Source organism: Ornithorhynchus anatinus, chromosome 13, assembly GCF_004115215.2.
Source record: "Ornithorhynchus anatinus isolate Pmale09 chromosome 13, mOrnAna1.pri.v4, whole genome shotgun sequence".
In the NCBI taxonomy this organism is placed as follows: domain Eukaryota; kingdom Metazoa; phylum Chordata; class Mammalia; order Monotremata; family Ornithorhynchidae; genus Ornithorhynchus; species Ornithorhynchus anatinus.
In genome coordinates this window covers 20842411-20866220 of record NC_041740.1, presented here as the reverse complement: position 1 = coordinate 20866220, position 23810 = coordinate 20842411, and the positions used below count along the sequence as shown (strand labels likewise).

The following is a 23810-nucleotide window of genomic DNA, read 5'->3' as shown; positions in this document are numbered from 1 at the left end:
CTGAAATCCCCAAGTACATTACAGTACGATGGATCACAATCTAGTCCTCTTAGGGATGAGAAGATTGAGACCAGAGAGTCCAAGCATCTTGTCCAGGATCACACAGCAAGCCAACAGCCGAACTGAGAAGCAGCGCGGCCTAGCGGATAGAGCACGGGCCTGGGAGTCAGAAGGGCCGGGGTTCTAATCCCGGCTATCTATTGAGCGCTTACCGTGTTCAGAGCACTGACCTAAGCGCTTGGAAAGTACAATTGGGGAAAAGATAGAGACAATCCTTTCCCAACAACAGGCTCACAGTCTAGAAGAGGGGAGACAGACAAGAAAACACAGACAAGCAAGTAGACAGGCATCAATAGCATCTGCTGCGTATCTGCTGTGTGACCTTGGGCAAGCCACTTAACTTCTCTTATTCATATTGTCTGCCTCCCCCACCAGACTCTAAGCTCGTTGTGGGAGAGGAACGCGTCTGCTGATTCTATCGTGTTCTCCAAACGCTTAGTACAGTGCTCTGCATATAGTAAGTGATCAGTAAATATGATTGATTGATTCTCTGTGCCTCAGTTACCTCATCTGTAAAATGGGGATTAAGATTGTGAGTCCTTCGTGGGACAGGGACGGTGTCCAAACTGATTAGCTCGTATCTAGCCCAGCGTTTAGTACAGTGCCTCACATAGTAAGTGATTAAAAAATACCATTGAGAAAAAGGCAAACGAAAAAAATAACAAAACCGAGGCTAGAAGTCAGCCTGTAGGCATTCCTTTAGGCCACTCGACCTCCCCGAATACCAAATCTGGTTCCTTCTCATTGCAGAGGTGACGCTGAATGTCCATGTGAGCGATGCCAGCACCCACCAGCCAATCCTCGATGCCTTCGTGGAAATCTTCACCAATCAAGTTTCCGTCGCCTCTGGAAGCACGGGAGCAGATGGCATCGCTTTCATTAAGTTTCAGTATAAATTGGGCAGCCAGCTGGTCGTCACAGCTTCCAAGCACGCCTATGTCCCCAACTCGGCACCGTGGAAACCCACCCGATTACCCGGTAAGAGTCCTTTCTCGGCGTTCTGAGGAGGTGGTTTCTCCTGACAGAGGGAGCGGAGAATGAAGCCTTTCCTCCTTTGGACTTCTGAGGGGCCACGAAGAGAAGCGAAGGGCGGATTTCATCGGGACTTCCCAGTGCCTTCTCTGGAACGGGAAGTTAAGGACTCTGCTTTTAGCTCTAACGGGATTCAGAGGGGAGTTGGGGTTGTACAGTGGATATTTCCCGTGTGGTGAATTTTAACCCTTTTCCAATTTTGTCTGAACTGCTATTCTCACTGGGTCTCTCATCGCCAGTTTAGATTTTCATTCCCTCGAGTCCCCCTCCTGCGCCTTTCCTCGCTGATCTCTAACTGTAACCCAATCCGCCCACTTTTTTCCTCTATCGCCAACCTACTGTCCGTACCTCGATCTTGTCTACCTCGGTGCCGACCCCTTGTCTACCTCCTCCCTCTCCGGCTTGGAACTCCCTCCCCCTTCGTGTCCAACAGACTACCTCCCTCCCCATCTTCAAAGCCCTTCTAAAATCACGTCCCCTCCAAGAGTCCTTCTCCAACTAAGCCCTCGCTTCTCTATCTAAGCGCCCCCTCTGCATTGCCTGTAATAATAATGATAATTATGGTATGAAGCGCTTCCTATGTGCCGAGCACTGTACTAAGCACTGTGGAGAGTACAGGATAAGCAGATCAGACACCACCTGTCATCCATGTGGGAATCCCGGTATGGGTGGGAGGTACTGAACCCCATTTTACAGGTGAAGAAACTGAGGCACAGAGTAGTTAAGCAACTTGCCCAGAGTCACACAGCAGGAGAGTGACTGAGCTGGGATTAGAACCCAGACTCCCTGTCTCCCAGGCTCATATTCTTTCCACCAGACATTGTTTCCGCCCGTTCACGAGGGTCTGGTCCCCTTAAGCATTTGCTGCTCACCCTTCCCCAGTCTCACAGGAATTATGTCCGTATCCATCTGTAATTTATTTTAGTGTCTCTCTTCCCCCCGCCTCATCTGTGGACAGAAATCTTTTGTACCTACCGTTTGGTATTTTACTCTTCCAAGCGTCCCGAGGGCTCAATAAATTCTCTGAGCCGAGGCCCCAGGAAAACTAGGTTCCGTGGAATCGCCACAGTCCTTTCACTCAGGAAAGCACCTAACCGGTGGTGTTAATGGTAAAGGACAACCGCACTTATCATGTAGTCGGGAGGCGAGGTCTCAGACAAGGTGGGCAGCAGAGAATGGTAAGCAACCTTCCCATCTGGTGCCTTCCTGAGCCATTTTCCCAGAGCGAGAGGAACCTACGCTGAGACTCCTGAGATTGTTCCTCATCTGCCGGCGGCCTGCTTAAATCTCCTCCGTGACGGATTCCCTACGTCTTCCCCTCTGCCTCCCTCAGCGTCGTTACCCGTGTTAGCAATTTCGGAAAGATGTGGTATTCCTTCGGCGGAAAGGCAGTGTAGAAGAACTCCCAGAAAGGAAAACACTTTCTTTTTGCCTCTTCTGCCAAGGCAGCCCGAGGGTAGGGGCAGCTCCCCCAGTTTTCAAGGACCACCCCCCTTCATTTCAGACGTATCGCTGACCTACAGCCCACCTTCAAATCTAAGAGCTGTGCCTGAAACACGGAAGAGACCGGGAACGTAGTTTTGCGTGAGTAGCCTTCATCCAGTCCTAGAAATGGGTTTGTGCTGTGACTCCAGCGTGCTTGGATTAGCAAGAGAGATCTGATCTTCCCTAAGTGGGGAAGAGAACCTATCAATCAATCATTCTGTGGTATTTATGGAATGCCTTCCGAGTGCAGGGCACCGTACTAAATGCTTGGGAGAGTTGGTAGACACATTCTCTGCCCTCGAGGAACATAGAGTATAGCGGCCAAGGCAGATATTAAAATATATTTCAGATGGGGGAAGCGGCAGAGTGAAACATAGGTACTTAAGTGCTGTGAGGCTTTGGCGGTGGGGCGAGTACTTGATAAAGAGCAACCGCAAAACCTTAAATGACCGATACTTTCGAGCCCAGAGTCTTAAATCTTCAGATTGGAAGCGTTGTTTGGTTCATGTGACTCAGTGATTCATATTAAGACTCTGAGCCCCGTTGTGGGACAGGGGCTGTATCCAACCTGAGTGGCACACAGTAAGTGCTTGACACGCGGTAAGTGCCTAACAGATGCCATCATTGTTATTATTACTATTATCACTGTATCATTTTTTTTAACTCGGCATCTTTGGTTTTTTCATGTCATTTGGTCTGTGCCCCAACCTGATAAACGTCTGTCTATCCCAGCACTTTAGAACAGTACGGGATACATAGTAAACACTTAACAAATACCATTAAAAAAACAAATCTAACACCTCTCCAAAGGTGGACAGCTTTTAAAAGAAGACTTCATCTCTCTGATGACATCTTCTCAGGGAGAATGGTTATCCCCGTCAATGGTATCTGTCGAGCGTTTACTATGTGCAGAGGAGTGTACTAAGGGCTTGGGAAGTACTATAAAACAGAGTTGGGGCACACATACCGTGCCCACGGTGAGCTTACGGTCTAGAACGATAAGAAGTTACCAGTCTCCAAACCCTCTATCTAGTTAATATGGGCAAGGGGCACAGCATTGTCCACCCATCTTTCGATTTTATCTATTAAATCCTGGCACTCCAAAACTGTATTTTACCATCATCTTTGTGCAGGGTTCAGTTTAGCAAGAACATAAGTGAAAAATAGGTCTGGAAGGAGGAGGATCTCAAGGTTTTTTTTCCCCTAACATTACCAATCTGTGGTTTTTCTTGAACATAGAAAATAAGTGCCTATTCCTAAAAGCCTGAAGTGAGTTAAAGTCTAAAATTACCTCTCCCTGTGAAATGGAAAAATGCTCGTTCTCTGATAGCTTCTGAAAGTGTACATTAACCAGTTGGTTGACAGCATAGCCAGATTAAAAACAGGAATCGAAAACACTACTGTCAAAGCATTTAAAGCTGTAATGTCGGCAGGCGGCTGGGTCTGCCAGAGTCACTGTAGCCTATTCAGAAGGCCCTACTAAAATTATAACTCCTCCAGGACGCCTTCCCTGAATAACTGCTCATTTCCCCACACTACTGACCCTCCTTTCTTTTTTTTTATGGTATCTGTTTAACTCAGTAAGTATCAGGTACGGTATTAAACGCTGGAGTAGATACAGGCTAATCAGATTGGACGCAGTTCACGTCCCACATGGGACTCACAGATCTTATCTCTGTTTGACTGATGTGGTAACTGAGGCACTGAGAAGTTAAGAGACTTTTCCAAGGTGACACGGCAGACAAGCAGTGGAACCGGGATTAGAACCCGGGTCCTTCTGACTTCCAGGCCCATGCTTTATCTACTGGACGATGTTGTTTCTTTACACTTACGCATTTTAGTCTGTGCCCTAGACACTTTGATGCTCACCCAACCCCCAACCCCACCGTCCATATGTACGTACTCTATACCCTACTCCTTATCCTGCCTGTAATTTATTTTAATATGTACCTCACCCACTAAAGGTTGGGGATTGTGTCTACCAACTGTACTGTATTATACTGTATTATACTCTCCTAAGTGCTTAGGACAGTGCTCTGCAAACAGTGAGCACTCAAATGCCATTTTTTTATGGTATTAAGTACTTACTGTGTCAAACGCTGTTCTAAGTGCTGGATTAGATCATTTAATTAGGCAGGACACAGTCCCTGTCCCGCGTGGACCTAAGTAGCAGGGAGAACAGAAGAACTGGAGGCCCAGAGAAGTTATGTGAGCAGCCCAAGGTCACACAGTAAGAATCACGGCACTTGTGTATATTGGTACATATTCATTATCCTATTTATTAGTGATGTGTATCTATAATTGTATTTATCTGTTTTGATGCTATTGATGCCTGTCCACTTGTTTTGTTGTCTGCCTCCCCCTACTAGACTGTGAGCCCGTTGTTGGGTAGGGATTGTCTCTATCTGTTGCCAAGTTGTACTTTCCAAGCGCTTAGTACAGTGCTCTGCACACAGTAAGCGCTCACGAAATACAAGTGAATGAATAGATGAATGAAAGTTGGCAGAGCGGAATTAGAACTCAGATCCTCAGACTCCCAGACCAGTACTTTTTGCACTAGGCTAAGCTGCCTCTCAGTGGATAAATTGATTGATTGGAAAGCAATGTAACGAAATTCAGCATTGATATTACCGGTCAGAGGACATCTTGGATGAAAAGTCTAATCGTATAATAATTATAATATTTGTTAAGCGTCAGGCACTCTAGTAAGCGCTGATATACAGACATCCTGAAATGTAATTGTCTCCCCTTTGTTCTGGCAGTTTTTTCTTCTCTAAGTCTCGGTTTGCTTCCGGAACGATCAGCTACTCTAATGGTGTATGAAGACGTGGTTCAAGTGGTCGCGGCCTTTCAAGGTATGCTTTGCCACTGAAGGACTAAAAGAGATATTTTTGTTTGTTCGTTGTTGTTTTTATGGTATTTGAGAAGTGCTTACAACGTGCCAGGCACTGTACTAAGCGCAGGGGTAGATTCAGGCTAATCAAGTTGGTCACAGTCCCTACCCCACTTGGGGCTCTCAGCTCTATTTTTACAGAGCAGGCACAGAGAAGGGAAGGGATTTGCCAAGGTCACGCAGCAGACCTGGGATTAGAACCTGGGTCCTTCTAACTCCTTCTGAGCTCGGTTCTCTCCCAGCTTGGTTCTCTCCCGGCCCGGCGTTCGGGCTACGTTCTCTCCCCACCCGGCACTTGGGCTCATTTCTCTCCCCTCCTCAGGCCTTGTCTCGGTTCTCTCCAGGCCCGGCACTTCGGCTCAGTTTTCTCCCCACCCAGGACCCTGGCTTGGGTCTCTCCACACCCTAGATCCCAGCTGCATTCTCTCCACACACTGGGCCCTACCTCGGTTCTCATCCCGCCCCGGGCCCTGGCTCTATTCTTGCCCGGCCCGGCACCCCGGCTCAGTTCTCTCCCTCCTCGGGACCCTGGCTCGCTTCTCCCCACACCCCGGGCCCTGGCTCGGTTCTCCCCGGACCCGGCACTCCGGCTCAGTTCTCTCCCCATCCGGGTCACCGGCTCGGTTCTCTCCCTGCCCCTGTTGCACTCTCTCCACATCGCGGCTCCTGGCTCCATTGTCTCCTGGCCCAGTGCTCTGGTTCAGTTCTCTCCCTACCTGGGGCCCCAGCTCTGTTCTCTCCACTCCCCAGGCCCCGGCTCCGTTCTCTCTCTACCCCGGTCCTGACTCAGTTTTCTCCCCAATTGGAGCCCCAACTCATTTTTCTCTCCGGCCTCGAGTCCCAGCTTGGTTCTCTCCCCACCCGGGGCCCCGACTCAGTTCTCTCCCCGCCCAGGACCCCGGCTCCATTCTCTCCTCACCTTGGGCCCTGATTCGGTTCTCTCCCCTCCCAGGGCCCCAGCTTGGTTCTCTCCCTGTTCTCTGCTGGCTCGATTCTTTCCCGACTTGGGGCCCAGCTCGATTCTCTCCCCGTTCTCCCCCGGCTTGGTTTTCTCCCCGCCAGGGCTCCGACTCGGTTCTCTCCCCACCCGGGGCCCCGGCTTGAGTCTCTCCATGTTCTCTCCCGTTTTGGTTTTCTCCCCGCCGAAGACCTCAACTTGGTTCTTTCCCCTCCCAGAGCCCTGCTCGATTCTCTCCCCGCCCGGAGCTGGTTTGAATTTACCATCCATCTCTCAGGAGCAGAAACATAATCCTTTCGACTAGCCGTCGGGAATGTCACCCTGTAGTTCAGAGGAGAGAATTGATTTTGTCTATAAGGTCCCCGTTTCCCCACTGTTTACCAGCCTTTTAACAGCATACTCCGTTTCTTGAACTGATGGCTCTTCACAGTTTTTGGCCGGTAAAAATTGCCTTCCTCCAACATAAGGGGAAAATTTCCAAATCTATGTTTTACAGAAGAATTTGTATCGGTGGAAAGATAAATGAGGCATTTTGGCTCCATTTCTGCCTGGCCACTGGGTTCTTCTGCTGATGCGAGATCCTGCTATTCTCCAAAAATCAGCTACTGAGTAGAGCTGGCTGGTTTTAAGGCTACAGTTTTTTTAACTTCAGTGATTTTCAGGCAGGGTTTGTTGAGTTGGGTGTAGGTAATGTGACCTGTATTGTAAAAGGAACTGAAATTCCCAGTAGTTATCGTAATCCCGGCTCTGCCACTTGTCAGCTGTGTGACCTTGGTTAAGTTACATCACTTCTCTGGGCCTCAATTCCCTCACCTGTAAAATGGGGATTAAGATTGTGAGCCCCATATGGGATAGGGACTGTGTCCAACCTGATTAGCTTGTACCTACCTCAGGACTTAGTACAGTACCTTTTTTAAAAAAGGGTCCTTTTGGGAAATGAGGGGCGATCTGTTGAAAAATCACCTTTCTCACCTGGGGGCGAATGAGACCTGCCCGTTGAATAAGGGAGTGACAAATTAAAATTAAATAGGGGAAAGCTCACTGATTCCATAAAACATTTTGAGTCCTTCAGATGGGAATTTTGGGTTTTGAAATAATTACCAATCAATCAGTGATCATACATTCGTTCAGTCGTATTTATTGAGCACTTACTGTGTGCAGAGCCCTGAACTCAGCACTTAGGAATGTGAGATACGACAGAATTGGTAGGTTACGACCCCTGCACATCAGAAGCTTACAGTCTACAGGGGGAGACGGTAAAATACTTTAGGGATAAGGGAAATGGCAGAGTATAAGAACATTTACATAAGTTCTGTGGGGCTAGGGCGAGTATCCAAATAATTAAGGGGTTCACAGCCGAGTTGTCACAGATGGGAGGTGGATAGAGTGTACTATGGGAAGGCCTCTTAGAGGAGATGTGATTTTAGGAAGGTTTATGAAGATGGGATTGTGTCTCTTTTACTGCTGAATTGTACTTTCGAAGCGCTTAGTATAGTGCTCTTGCACATGGTAAGCATTCAATAAATAGAATTGAATGGATGAATGCGTTCTCCAAAGGACTGAATATAAATGGAGAATAGAAGGGGCCCCAGAACTGAGCCATGGAGATCCCCCACAGCTATAGGGTGCCAAGCGGAAGAGGAGCCCGCGAAAGAGACCGAGAAGGAGCGGACGGAGAGATAGGAGGAGAACCAGGAGAAGACAGTGTCAGTGAAGCCGAGGCTAGATAACGTTTCCAGGAGAAGGGGGCCGTTCACAGTGCCGAAGGTAGCAGAAAGGCCAGGAAGGATAAGGATGGAGTAGAGGCTGTTGGATTTGGCAGCGGGGAGAACATTGGTTCACTTTGAGAGGACAGTGGCTGTGGACCGAGGCGGGCGGAAGCCTTTTTGGAGGGGATCAAGGAGCGAATTAGAGGAGAGGAAGTGAAGACACCCACCCAATCGCCTCTTCTCTTATATGTGGAATAAGGGATCGCGAAGGAAAGAGAAGAGGTGGTCTTTCACTTTGCCATGAAGCTCCACGGGGCTGGTGCTTTGGTCAAGGGAGGACCTGCTTGAGCCGGCGGTCCGAATTGATCACGGTCTTGATTTTCCTACGTTCCCCGTGGTGGACATTTTCCAAGCTACGGCCCCGCCTGTTCCATCGCTCCGTTTGGAAAATAACTCCCTCCCTCAGATTTGTAGCCGAATGCCTAGGCCGCAGATGCCCAAGGCCATCTGGGGCAGCCTGTGTTGCAAATTCTGGAAAATGTTAGCTTTAGCAGCTATGGATAACCATTTCCCTCACTGGCTCAAATCAGAATAACTTGCTAGTTACCTTTTAAAAAACCAGTAGGAGCGTATGAATGTTTGCTGACAGCTCTGTGCTTTCCTCAGACGCAAACCCCCTTCATTTGCCAACAGAAACACTGCAGTACGGATAGAACCTCCCGTTCAGAGAAATTATTTAAACATTAGGAAGTTGATTTACATTGAGATGCCCAAGCTCGCTATGGGCAGGGGATGCGTGATCAGGACAGGAGGGGGAAAGGCAGGAAGCAGGGAGGTTGGTGAGGAAGCTCTCTTATATTGTCCTCTCCCAAGCGCCTAGTACACTGCTCTGCACACAGTCATATTGATTGAGCACTTTCTGTGTGCAAAGCCCTGTATTAAGCGCTTGGGAGAATACACTTCAACAATAAACGGACACATTCCCTGCCCCCAACGAGCTCACGGTCTAGAGGGGAAGACAGACATGAATATGAATAAATAAATAAATCGCAGGTATGTGCATAAGTGCTGTGGGCCTGGGAGGGGGGATGAATAAAGGGGGCAAGTCAGGACATTGCAGAAGGGACTGAGAGGAGAGGAAAGAAGAGCTTAGGGAAGTAGGAGTTCAATAAATGTGATTGACTGATTGATCAGGAAAGCGGATGGCGTGGCAGAGGTGCAGGAGACCATGGAAGTGTAGAGAGCAATTAGGCACAGAATTCCAAAGGTGTGGCTCTGGAAAACTGTAGGCAAAATCTAAAGATTCTACAGGGTCTGGTGAAGGATTTGATGAGGGATAAAGTCTTCTGCCTTCAGGACTTCTCAACCTGATTGTCCCACCGTCACCTCGAATTTAACCTGTCCAAAACCGAGCTCCTGATCTTCCCACCCAAACTCCGTCCTTCCCCTGACTTCCCGTCACTGAAGACGACACCACCATCCTTCCTGTCTCGGAAGCCTACGTAACCTTGGCGTTATCCTCCGCTCGTCTCTCTCATTCAACCCACATGTTCAGTCTGTCACCATATCCCGTCTCTTCAACCTTCACAACCTTGCTGAAATCCTCCCTTTTCTCTCCATCGAAATTGCTACTGCGTTAATCCAGGCATTTATCCCAACCCGCCTGGATTGCTGCCTCAGCCTCCTTCCTGTCCTCCCCGCCTCCTGTCTCTGATACCCGGATCGTATTTGTACATAACCATTCAGTCCATTTTCCCACTCCTCAGAAGCCTCCAGTGGATGGGCATCCACCTCCCCACCAAACAGAAACTCCTTACCATCGGCTTTAAAGAGAGAAGCAGCGTGCATTAGTGGATAGAGCACAGACCTGGGCTCTGATCCCCGCTCCACCACTTGCGTGAACTTGGACAAGTCACTTAACTTCAGTTCCCTCATCTGTAAAATGGCGATTAAGACTGTGAGCCCCCTGTGGGAACAGGGACTGTGTCTAACCCCATTTGCCTGTTTCCACCCCGGCGTTTAGTACAGTGCCTGGAACATAGTAAGAACTTAACAAATACCATTATTATTACTGTCATTATTATTTAAAGCCCTCAATCACCTTGCCCCTCCTGCCTTACCTCCCTGATTTTCTACCCCAAACCAGCCCACACACTTCACTCTTCTAATGCCAACCGCCTCACTGTACCTCGATCTCGTCCGGCTCGCCACCGATCCTCGCTCACATCCTCCCTCTGGCCTGGAAGGCCTTCCCTGTTCATCTTCCTCAGACGGTCACTCTCCTCGCCTTCAAAGCCTTATTAAAAGTACATTTCCACCAAGAGGCCGTCCCCGACTAAGCCCTCATTTCCTCTTCTCCCACTCCCTTCTGCATGGCCCGTCCACTAGGATTTTCATCCTTTTTTCACCCAACTGTCAGCCCCACAGCACTTATGTACCTATCTGTAGCTTAATGTATATAATTATTTTCATGTCTGTCACCCCTCTAGATTCATTGTGGGCAGGGAATGTGCCTATCATCTCTTTTATATTGTCCTCTCCCAAACGCGAACTACAGTTCTTTGCGTACAGAAAGCGCACGATGTGATTGATTGTCCCTCTGTATTTGGTAGAGGTTGAATAAATAAGGCAGCGAAGGCAGGCGGTAAGAGCAGTCTAATGAGAATCGGTTAGAGGGTTCGTTGTCAGGAGAGCGAAGAGGAGAGGTATTTGAAAGACGTGATATTGGAAAGACTGATATGTTGGCATCATGACTTTTATCACTAATCCATTCACACGTAATTGAATTGGGCAGGGAACACGTCACCGATTCTGTTATAGTATAACAACAACAATAATGCTTTTCGTTAAGCGCTTACGAGGTGCCAGGCACTGTACTAAGCACTGGGGTGGACACGAGCAAATTGGGTTGGACACCGTCCCTGTCCCACGTGGGGCTCACAGTCTCCGTCCCCCTTTTACAGATGAGGTAACTGAGGCCTAGAGAAGTTGTGACTTGCCCGGGACCACACAGCAGACAAGTGGAGGAGGAGGGATTAGAACCCATGACCTCCTCTGACTCCCAGGCCGGTGCTCTATCTACTCCGTCTTGCCGTTTCGCTCCCAAGTACTTAGTACGGTGTTCTGTCTGCAACCAAGGCTCAATAAATACTATCGACAGACTGACTTTTGAAGCTTCAATTTCCGCATCTTTGTCGTAACACCGTTGAATTGAGTTTTGGGCGGAAGTGCTTTTTTTCACGTCCGTCCACTGTTGTTATCGTCTGTTGAGCGCTGGGGAAGATACAAAATAATCAGCTCAGACACAGTCCCCTTATTGTTAACGGTGTTAGGTTATAAACAATTCAGGATCTTATAATCAAAATAATATCTGGAACAAGCAACTGGAGGCTCCCGGCGGCGAACAGAGTGCCAGCCGCTACCCTGGAGAGTGTAGTCGAGCAGGCTCTCTGGGTCCGGGGTGTCCTTGGGGAGAAGAGATCTAAAATCCGATCTGCCTCGGTTCTCGTCTGGAGTGCCGGGAATCCAGAGGAAGATCCAACTCCTTGAGAACCAGTATGACCTAGTGAGAAGAGCCCGGACCCGGGAGTCAGAGGCTGTGAGTTCTAATCGCCACTGCACCGGTCCCTGGTGTGTGACCTTGGCCGAGTCACTTCACTTCTCTGAGCCTCAGCTTCCTCATTTGTAGAATGTGGGTAAAATACCGGTTCTCCCTCGCTCTTAGACAGTGAGCCCCATGTAGGACTGTGTCTAATCTAATTATCTGGAACCTACCCCAAGCGCTTCATACATAGTATTCTTGGCTCACTGTCAGCACTTAACAAATCCACAGTTATATTTTTATTGTTATCCTTAGCGTGTGATGGAGGTGGGCTCGGGACCTGCAGGCCTCACTTGGGTCTACCAGAAGCCTCCTAATAAAGTCAGAAATGAAAGCGGGAATTCATTAAGAACGTGCCCGATGCTGTATTAAAGGGCCAATTATCATCTAAATGGATTATTTGTCATCTTCTGATTTAATTTAGTTGAACTCATATTTGATTTTTGTACTAGTCTGCAACATCGAATATCGTGCACTGGGCATCTCACCCGAACAGAAGCCAGACGGCCTTTTTCGCAAGCCCGATAAATTCCCGAGTGGAAAAAAAATGAGGCTGCAGGTGACGAGTCTGGTTCAAGTAACCGTATCGTCACGTCCCGTTCCCGGCTGGCGGGTCTTTCCCCGTCCCTTCTGGAGATTCCCGCTCGGTTTCCGTCTCTCAGAGAACAACCCTCCCGGCAGGCTCTGCTCAGTCGTAACTCGGGGCTGAATTTTTGCAGGAACCCGCCCCGAGCCTCACGCCCACTTTCCGAGAAGAGCTCTGAAATTGCCAGAGGACGCTGGCTACGGCAACCTGACCGCGTTTCTCACGGCAGCCAGCTCCCCCTTGGAAGCCCGAAGCTTTCCTTATCTACAGGGACTAGATGGAAACGGAACAGGTAATGCCGCTCTTCTCTCCACTCAGCCAGGATTTAGCGGGAGGGGGATAACTGGGCGAGGGAAGCTCTCTCACTCCAACGTTTTCAGCCCCAGAACGGCAATAATGGATTTAAGGTTCCGGAGGAGAATTATTTCTAGAGGTAGATGTAATCACTGTTGAATTCCCTTGGGGCAATTCAGGGTTTTGTCGGCTCCTGGAGGACAAGTTTCAGAGAATCCAGCTCTTGGGCTGATGTCTCAGTCGATTACTTCCAAGTCAATCAGTAGGATTTTTGAGCACCTGCTACTTGCAGAGCACTCTACTAATTACAAAGAAGAGTACGATCCACGCCCTTAAGGAGCTCACGGTCTAGTTGGGGGACGGGGTCGGGGGGAGACAGGCACTGAAATATATACAAATACAAATAATACACACATATACACTCTCTTCCCATTTGTATACGTCTGAATTACTTCGTAGTAAAGTACATAGAACAGTTTACTAAAATGTCTCCTCACATGGGTGTCTCCTTAATTTTTTCCTCCAACAAATCATTCTCCATCATATTTATTGAGCATTTACCGTGTGCAGATCACTGTACTAAGCTCTTGGGAGAGTACAGTGTAACACTCAAAAGACATTTTCTGCCCACAACGAGTCTCCAGTCTTAGAGGGGGAGACACACATTCATATAAAGAAAAAAAAAATCACGCCTGTGTGCGTAGGTGCTGTGGGGCTGAAGGAGGAATAGAAAAAAAGGGAGCAAATTCAAGGGCAGTCTAGGGAAATTGGAAAACTTTAAACCTTGTGGAAATCTTCCCTTAGAGGTCTATTCTCTCCCTTTGCCTGTAGTCAGTCAGTCAGTCGGATTTATTGAGCGCATACTGTGTGCAGAGCGCTAAGCACTTGGAAGGACGTTCCCTGCCCGAAAGGACCTTACAGCCTAGAGGGGGAGAAAGACATTAATATACATAAATTACAGATATGTACATAAGTGTCTCTAGGTGTACAGAAAGTCGAAGTTGCATTTACTGAGCACCCATTTGGTGTCAGTGCTTTAGACTAGGCAATTGGGAAGAGCAGATTAATAATAATAATCATGGTATTTGTTAAGTGCGTACTACGTTCAAGGCACTGTGCTAAGCGCTGGGGTAGATAGAAGCAAATCAGGTTGGACCCAGTCCCGGTCCCACGTGGGGCTCACAGCTCAATCCCCATTTTACAGATGAGGTGACTGAGGCCCAGAGAAGTAAAGTCACTTGCCCAAGGTCACACAGCAGATAAGTGGCGGAGCTGGGGTTAGAACCCATGACCTTCTGGCTCTCAGGCCTGTGCACTACCCTCTACTCCGTGGTCATGACTCCCGAGTAAAAGGTACCCTGCCCACTCAGAAATTATATGCTGACGTGCTCTTCGACTGAAGTGGTCAGAATAAATAATTGAGCCCGTTATTGGGCAGGGATTGTCTCTATCTGTGGCCGAATTGAACATTCCAAGGGCTTAGTACAGTGCTCTGCACATAGTAAGCGCTCCATAAATACTATTGAATGAATGAATGAAATAACTGAGTTCACCTATGTACGTGACTTGGGAAGATAGAGAAGCAACTGAGCCTAGTGGATAGAGCACGGGCCCGGGAGTCTGAGGACCTGGGTTCTGATCCTGCCTCTGCCATTTGTTTGCTGTGTGACCTCGGGCAAGTCCCTTAACCTCACTGTGCCTCAGTTACCTCATCTGTAAAGTGGGGATTGATCGTGAGCCCTGTGTGGGACAGGGACGGTGTCCAACCTGATCATCTCCTATCTACCCCAGGACTCATTACAGCGCTCACCATTAAAAAAGATAAAAATAGGTTCGCAAGTGCTGGAGCTTGCTGATGGAAGTGTGTTGCCCAAGGGGCTAGGAGATCAATCAGGGAAAGGTTGACAGCAGAGGAGGGATTTTACGAGGGCTCTGAATGTGGGGAGAGACGGATTTCCAAGCCAGGGGAGTGAGCGAGTAAGTGCGGAGAACGAGGTAGAGCTAGAAGGCTGGTTCTGAGGGTATGAAGACGGCGTGGTGTGGCACTGCAGTTGAAGAGAGCCGATAAGATTTCAAGAGGAGGGCCTTGAAACTGATATTTTGAGGAGCTTTCGTTTGATCCAGAAAGACACGGGGAACCCAGTGGAGGGTTTTCAAGGAGAGGAGAGATGTGGGTCGAACGATGCTTCAAGATGATGCTGATAATAATGATGGTATTTGTCGAGCGCTTACTATGTGCCGAGCACCGTTCGAAGCACCGGGGCACATACACGGTTATCAGGTTGTCCCACGCGGGGCTCGCGGTCTTCATGCCCGTTTTACAGATGAGGTAACTGAGGCCCAGAGAGGTTAAGTGACTTGCCCACAGTCACACGGCTGTCAAGTGGCGGAGCCGGGATTCGAACCCACGTGCAGCAGTGTGGATCAGCTCCTTTATCGTTGGCCTTAAAGCGCTCAATCAGCTCTCCCCTTCCAACCTCACCCCGCTGATCGCCTACTACAACCCAGCCTACACGCTCCGCTCCTCTTGGGCCGACCTACACGGTGTCCTTCAATCGTGGGAACCTCAAACAGTCTCCCCTGCATCCCCTTGCCCAAGTCCTCCTTCAGGCCTGGAACTCCCTCCCCTCGACATTCGAGAGACCACGAGTCTCCTCGCCTCCAAGGCCTTATTAAAACTTATCAGAGAAGCAGCGTGGCTCAGTGGAAAGAGCCCGGGCTTGGGAGTCGGGGGTCATGGGTTCAAATCCTGACTCTGCCCCTCGGCAGCTGTGTGACTGTGGGCAAGTCACTTCACTTCTCTGTGCCTCCGTTCCCTTATCTGTAAAATGGGGGTGAAGACTGTGAGCCTCACGTGGGACAATCTCATTCCCCTATATCTACCCCAGCGCTTAGACCAGTGTTCTGCACATAGTAAGCGCTTAACAAATACCAACATTATTATTATTATTATTAAAACACCATTTCCTCCAAGATACCTTTCTCCACTAAGCCTTCTTTTCCCCTACTTCGTCCGCCTGTGCCCTTGGATCTCTGCCCTTTATTATTAATAAAAATTATCATTATGGTATTCATTAAGTGCTTCTTATGCGTGAAGCACTGTTCTAAGCGCTGGGCTGGATGCAAGGTAATCAGGTTGTCCCACGTGGGGCTCCCAGTCTTCATCCCCATTTTACCGACGAGGTAACTGAGGCACAGTGAAGTGAAGCGGCTAGGCCAGGGTCACACAGCGGACCAGTGGTGGAGCCGGGATCAGAACCCACATCCTCCGGCTCCCAAGGCTTCCGCTAAGCCCCGCTGCTTCTCTGCCAACATTTGATATTGACCCCACTCTCAGCCCCACGGCGCTAACGTCCCTATCCATAATTTATTTCAATGTCCGTATGCGTCATGCATTTATGTCCGTCGCCCTAGAGGTGAGTCTCGGTGTGCGGGGAAACGTGTACATCAAATCACTTTTCTTTTCTAGGAAACGGCACCAGGTATGACCTGACCCCTGTCACTGCGATCAGCGTGCAGTTGCTCAACAACGATGGAGCTCCAGTTCCAGTCGAAGGCCCGATATTTTTCACCGTCCCTCTGCCCACCTACAGCAACCTGAAGCATAATGCCTACGTCACAGCCTGGCGCTTTGACCCAAAACTTGGTAAGCCAGACTCCTCTACCGATGGTCTGATCGCAGCTAATAAGAGGCAGCGTGGCTTAGTGGGAGGAGCCCGGGTTTGGAAGTCAGAGGTCGTGGGTTCCGATCCCGACTCCGCCACTTGTCCGCTGTGTGATTTTGGGCACGTCACTTCACTTCTCTGGGCCTCAGTGACCTCCTCTGGAAAGTGGGGATCAAGACCGTGAGCCCCAAGTGGGACAACCTGATAACCTTGTATCTATCCCGGCGCTTAGAACGGTGTTTGGCACATAATAAGCGCTCAACAGATACCATCGTTATTATTATCTAATCATTCATCTGATTGCACGACAGCTCTCCCCGCCGCCACACGTTTCCCATGTTGAAACTAAATTCTCAAATTTACTTCTTGTCCTGCTGTGGAATACCCTCCTCTCTCAGACGGGTTTTTCCATAAATGCCGTTAATGGAATCCCGACTCTCTCATTCTCGTCGGTGTTCCCACGTACCTTCCTTTGGTGTTCATTTCCGGAAAATGGTAAAAGTCTGCGGAGACTGTGAGTCGGTCGGGCAGACCGCAGCCGTGGATTTGCCGTTTGCTCTTTGAGCGAGCTGTGGATTTAGATTGCCGATTATTTCAATTAGCCAAGATGCTCTGAACCCAGAAAGGGAGACTAGATTGTAAACTCATTGCAGGTGGGGATCTTGTCTCTAGTATACGCTCCCAAGCCGTTTAGAATAGCGCTCCTCCACCCGGGCGCTCCGTAAATAATTAATACTCAATTAATGTCTTAATTAACGATTATTCCAGCAAGCTGGGAGCCCTACATTCGTCCTCTGCTCGTCCCCAGAGGGTGAGAGGATGGGTCCGGCAAAGGGAACAGCCAGGGCTTCGTTCTGCTGAATGCATTTGTTGAGCGTGGTCAGAATCTGTCATTTTCCTCCAGGGAATTGCCCCTGTATAAAGAGCAACTGGGTCAGGTGGTTTGAAAACACAAATCCATTGTTTAAGGGGACAAAGAATCGAAGTGCGTGGTTCACCGGTTTCCCATGTTACGCAGACCGCTCTGTGGTGTATAAACTCTCAAGATTCATTTTCAGGGATCTGATCGGGGCCTTCCTGGAATTTTAAAGGCCCGACTGACTTCTGTCGCACAGGGGCAAAGCCTGTGTTGAGGAAAATCTCCCTTGGCTGACACTAAGTTCATTATTATATTTATTAGTATTTTCATGGTATTTGGTAAGTGCTTACTATGCGCCAGGCACTGTTCTAAGCGCTGGGGTAGCTCGTCCGACTGGGCTCACAGTCTTAATCCCCATTTTACAGATAACCGAGGCCCAGTGAAGTGACTTGCCAGGGTCACACAGTGGACAAGTGGCGGAGCTGGGATTAGAACCAGGTCCTTCTGACACCCCAGGCCTGTGATCTATCCACTAGGCCAGATTGCTTCTCCTATTAATATTATTATTATTCTTGTATTGGTGAAGCGCTTACTCTGTGTCAACCGAGATTCAAGTCCATCAGGTTGGCCACAGTCCCTGGCCCACAAGGGGCTCACAGTTGAAGTAGGACGGGGGAACAGGTGTTTAATTCCCATTTTACAGTTGGGGAAAATGAGGCCAGAGAAAGTAAGTGACTTGCCCAAGGTCACCCAGCAGGCAAGTGGCAGAGCCGGGATTAGAACCCAGGTCCTCTGACTCCCAGGCCCGGCTCTTTTCATCAGAACATGCTGCTTCCCAAACGGCTAAGTGCATATGGGCACGATTGTGTTCTATCCCAGATGCGTGCACGCTGTCGAAACATCCCCACATGCTCTAACAGCACTCCCTCCGAAACACGTAGTGAAACATGCGTGTGGAAGAACCGAGTAAACCAAGGAAAATATTGATTATGGAATCCAGATTTAACTGTCTTCAAAAGAAAGTCAGTCTATCAGGTGCCTGTATGTCGCTATGGAGACGGTAAATTCCTAACCAGCTTTTTAATCACGTATGGAGGTAGGTATCGGACATGCTTGAATACTCAGAATTTTCCCAGCTTCTGGCAGGGAATAATTATGTCACTGCCTTGCACGTTTCCAAAATGACCTGGACAGCGGGGTTTTGCAAAATTCGGTTCATAGTATTTCAATTCCTATTATTTTGCAATTCAGTATGATTCAGAACTAGAGCTTACAGGTAAAGAGGATGAAAGTGAGGTAAATAGTTGCTGTTTTTTGATCTCTGAGCCACAAAACCGTATACGTGCATCAAGCCAGACCATATTGCGTCAAGGGAGTGAATTAGAGATGTAAATCGTAATGTAATGGAGGAGAGAAGAGGGATGTCTCAGTGGGCCGGGATTGTGCCTCCCGTGATTTTTGGTAACCGCTAACGCATCGTATTAGCAGCGGAAGCAGGACTCATCTCGAAGGGTTGAGGAAGGAATTGATTTCCTTCTCTCTTTTAGCAGATTCCTAGTTGAGCCGATCAATCAATCAGTGGTATTTATTAACGGCTTACTGTACGCCGACCACTTTGGGAGAGTACAGTAGAGTTGGCCGGCGTGTTCCCTGCCTTCTAGGAACTTGAAGCTTGGGAATTGGGTGGGTAGGGGGTGGCAAGATAGAGACTCGACCGAGGCACGGAGAGTAGGATGGTGTTAGAGGAGGAATGTAAGCCGGGTTGTAGCTGGGGACGGATCGATGGGAAGAGACACATTGTTCTAATTACGGTGTTCGTTTTTTCCCTTTCCTTGAGGAAGAGGTCATTCATCCTAATCAGAGGAAAAAACTGTTTAAAACACCACCTGGTCAATGTGCTCAAGCCGATGCTCAGTAAATATTACCGTTACTATTTCTGCAGCAAAATCTCGTATCGAAACAGCCGGGACTTGCGAAGGATCCGCCCAGGATCTTCTACCATTGTTTCCGTTATCTGGATTGCTCTGGGTGGGCCCTCATTGCCTTTCTTTCATAAGCTCCTTGAAAGCAAGGAACTGTCTTTGATATTTTCCTTTGTGGTTGCCCACCGCCTCCGAGTCGAACGCAGACTCCTCACCACTGAAAGCACTCGATCACTTTGCCCCTCCTACGTCACCCTCCCTATTTTCCTACTGCAGCCACAGCCCACACATTTCACTCCTCTAATGCCGACCTCCCTCAGTTATATCTATCTCACCACCGACCCCTCGCCCACATCCTGACTCTGGCCCGGAACTCCCTCCCCCTTCCTATCCGACAGCAATTTCCAAGAGGCCTTCTCGACTAAGTCCTCTTTCCTCCCTCTGCCTCGCCGTTGGATTTGTACCCTGAATTCACCCTATCCCTCAGCCCCCCCCACACTTATGTACCTAGCTGTAATTGTATTTATTTGTATTGATATCCCTCTCCCCCTCTAGACTCTAAGCTTGGTTTTAGGGCCGGGGGGTTAAATGGTATTTGATAGACACTTACTGTGTATCAAGCACTGTCCTGAGCACTTGGGGAAGATACGAGATCTTCGGGTTGGACACAGTCCCTGTCCCACATGGGATTCCCAGTCTCAATCCCCATTTTATAGATGGTCAGGGAATGTGTCTATCAGCTCTGTTATATTGAATTCTCCCAAGTGCTTAGTCAATGGGAAGCTGTGTGGCCTAGAGAACAAAGGCTCGGCAGTCAGAAGGACCTCGTTCTAATCCCGGCTCCGCCACTTGTCTGCTGCGTGACCGTGGGCAAGTCACTTGGCCTCTCGTCCCTCGGTTTCCCTCATCTGTAAAATGGGGAATAAGACTGTGAACCCCATATGGGTTGGGAAGCGTGTCCCGCCTGATAAGCTTGTATCTGCCCCAGTGCTTAATACAGTGCTCGGCACATAGTAAGCCCTTAACAAATACCAGTAAAAAAAAAAATGTTCAGGAAATACCAGTGATTGATTAGATGTTCTCAAGCACTCACAAACAATAAGCGTATAAATGCATTCATTCAGTCGTATTCGGTCAGCGCTCCCTGGGTGCCGAGCACTGGACTAAGCGTTTGGGAGAGTGCGATGCCGCAACAAACAGACACATTCCCTTGCCACAGCGTTATGGATGGGAAGGGGATCTGAGGAGGCGCTTGCGGTTCTCACGTGACCAGCCGTGTCAAGGGGAAGTAATCGTAACGTCTTGATTAAATATTCAGGACTTTTTCCTTTAATGGTATTGGTTAAGCGCTTACTATGTACCAGGCACTGTGTTAAGCACTGAGGTAATAATAATAATAATGTTGGTATTTGTTAAGTGCTTACTATGTGCCGAGCACTGTTCTAAGCGCTGGGGTAGACACAGGGGAATCAGGTTGTCCCACGTGAGGCAGAGATCTGATCAGTTCGGACACGGGGGCTCACAGTCTAAATCCCCATTTTACCGGTGAGGTAACTGAGACACAGAGAAGTGAAGTGATTTGCCCAAGGTCACAGAGCAGGCGGCTGAACCGGGATTAGAACCCGGGTCCTTCTGACTCCCAGGCCAGGACTCTATCCACTAGACCACGCTGCTTTCCCTAATCAGAGATCTCGTCTCCCTGATGCTCTCCCAAGTGCTCCGCACACAGTAAGCGCTCAGTAAGTACCCCTGACTGAGTGCCCGTTGTGGGCAGGGAATGTCACTGTTTACTGTTGCATCGTACTCTCTCAAGGACTTAGAACAGTGCTCTGCACGCAGTAAGCGCTTAATAAATACCACTGAATGAATGAATGATTATGAGTCCATAAAGTTCCCAGCCCGACAGACTGATTCTCCTGGAAATTTAAAGGCTCCTTGGAAGGGGACTGGAAATGTGTTTGGAAAAATCAATGCCCCTCTCCTTTCTGAATGTACCAGAAATCGTCTCACACAGTCACCAACGTTCCTCGTCACGTACCGAAGGGGAAAAAGCCATCTAGGCTGTAATCCAAGGCCAAGCGGGGCCACATTGCTGCTTATAACATCGTCCAGCAGCGACGGACGAAGGATGCACGTATCCCTTGACGCTCTGCTGAATCCTAGGCCCCTCCTCACCCGATACGTTGGTTTTATCCTTTGTGACAGCTCGATACGTATCACGAAGGTGACATTCAAACTGCCCAGATGGCTGAATGACAAGCTCCTAGAGGGCGAAATCACAAGGAACCATTTCACATTGAACAGACCGTGGTAGAGAGGGAACGTTGTCTGTGTCGAAGCGACCGACGTGGGTGATATTTGTAACCAGATAGCTCTTAAGAGTGGGGGTACTTTTAGAGAAAACCACAGGACTGGTTTGATGAGAATGACTCAGAGATCATTTGCTACTTGTTGTGAAACCTGCTTTTATAAAGCCAGTTATGCCGTGAAATGTGAAATAAACAGACTCGATCAGTGGAATTTGTTGAGCACTGACTGTGTGCCGAGCCCCGTACTATTGCTCTTGGGAAAGTGCAAGTTCAACAGAGTTGGTGGCCCACGTGTCGAGGGGGAGACGAATATTAATCATTCGATGCTATGGGGCGCTTACTGTGTGCAGAGCACTGTACTGAGTGCTTGGGGGAGTACAGTACAGTAGCAAAATGAGCAGACCTGCCCCCTGCCATCACGAGCTTACTGTCTAGAGTCTTACAGTGTATCAGTGTAAATAAATAAATCATGGGTAGGTACGTAAGTGCTGCGGGGCTGAGGTCGGGATGAAATCAAGTGCTTAAAGGGCATCGTGGACTAGAATGATAATAATGGCGATGGTATTTGTTAAGCGCTTACTGTGTGCCGAGCCCTGTTCTGATCTCTGGGGTGGGTGCAAGGTAATCGGGTTGTCTCACGTGGGGCTCCCGGTCTTAATCCCCATTTTACAGACGAGGTAACTGAGACACAGAGAAGCGAAGTGACTTGCCCGGAGTCACGCCGCTGACAAGCGGCGGGGCCGGGATTAGAACCCACGACCTCTGACTTCCAAGCCCGCGCTTTTTCCACGGGGCCCCGCTGCTTCTCGTAACATGATGCCACAGCTGAAGAGGACCTAGGCCGGGCAGGCCAAAACCCAACCAGGGACTTCTGTGGATCCAGGAAACTCGTATTCTGACTCCCTGAAGGATAGAAGTGGCTCCCCCCGCCCCTTATCCCAGAGAAGGACTCTTGAAGGACTATCAGGAATCCTCCTCCGACGATTCCTCAAGTCTTTTTACCGCTCCTATCAACAGGAAAGCTGATATCCTAAAAGAAGAGTCTGTGTTCCAACGTGTGAAGGCTTGGGGCTTCTACTCTAACCGTTGAGGAAGTCGGCACCTCAGTTGGAGCCCTGAAATGAATAGCTTCTCACACCTGGTAGCTTACGACTTGGGGCGAGTCACTTAACTTCTCTGGGCCTCGATGACCTTATCTGTAAAATGGGGATTAAGACTGTGAGCCACCCAGAACAACCTGGTTACCTTGTATCTACCCCAGCGCTTAGAAGAGCGCTTGGCACCTAGTAAGCGCTTAACAAATACCATCATCATCGTCATCATCGTCATCATCGTTATTACCAGCCGAGATCAATAAAGAGAGTGTGATTTCCAACTGTCTTCGGAGGTTAAAGTGACTTGCGCAGGGTCACGCAGCAGGCAGCCTGCAGAGCCGAGATTAGAACCCAGATCCTCCGCCTCCCAGGCCCGACTCTTTCCACTAGGCCACATTGCTCCGTACGTGTATAAACATATGTGAAATATATACACGTATGCGATATATGAATTCTTGCCCTGTCAACCGAGTTAAGGGACATTAGTGTCAGCTGCTTTTGGCCCATTCCATCTGCGTACCTCACGTTGCTAATAATAATAATGGAATTCATTAAGTGCTTACTATGTGCCAGGCACTGTACTAAGCGCTTCTCTGGAAATGCCTTTTTCTAGGGATCTGCTTTCTTCTCTTCAAGGTTTTTTTCTCGGGCTCGGTTCCGTTCAGTAGCCCCTCATTCGACCCCAATCCCTTCCAGCTGTTTTTCCAGTTCCGGGGCTGCAGACGCGTAAGGAAACGCAAATAACGCAAACCCACCCTAGGATTTCACTGGCCAATATTAGAAGCTTTTGCTCTGTTGGGGCTTTTGTCAACGTAGTTGAAAATGGGAATGGTTGGGTGTAAATTAGAAGCGGAGAAATTGGTTTCCCAGGATAAAATAGCCTGTATCGTATCAAAATTCCCCTCTTGTTACCTCATACGGATGTGAGGGAGAACAGCTGTTAACATCCACGCCGTTCACCCTAGCAGAAGGAAATGAGTTACTCCGGACTTGTGGCTTGCTCCGAAAATAAATATTATGTTGCTTGCTCTCTCCGCAACACGTAGTTTTTTCTGTTTCTCTGACAGGGTTAGAAAAAACTCACTTTTCTTAGATTTAAAAAAAGAACAAAACACGGTGGAGGGCGTCCCTTTGCTTTCGCCGGGACGTCTGAAGAAGGAAGCATGTGAGGGATTGGAGAGATCTGTCAGTCAATCAACAGTATTAATTGAGTGCTTTCTGTGCGTAGGTCACTCTATACGAAGCGCTTGGGAAAGGACAATATAGTAGAGTTGGTAGAAACAGTCCTTGCCCACGAGGAGCTTCCAAATCTAGAGAGGAGCGGGATGACAGAGGATGAAGTA

General features: G+C 48.8%; 1 protein-coding gene across 1 annotated transcript in view; it reads left to right on the top strand.

Moving 5' to 3' along the window:
- LOC114816174 (protein FAM171A1-like) overlaps positions 1-23810 on the top strand; it is a 33163-nt gene that overhangs the window by 157 nt on the left and 9196 nt on the right. Inside the window, exons 2-5 of the mRNA XM_029078143.1 lie at positions 811-1038; positions 5340-5432; positions 12458-12616; positions 16088-16264. Of these exons, the coding sequence (XP_028933976.1) occupies positions 811-1038; positions 5340-5432; positions 12458-12616; positions 16088-16264 (657 nt within the window). The remainder of the gene's footprint in view (positions 1-810; positions 1039-5339; positions 5433-12457; positions 12617-16087; positions 16265-23810) is intronic.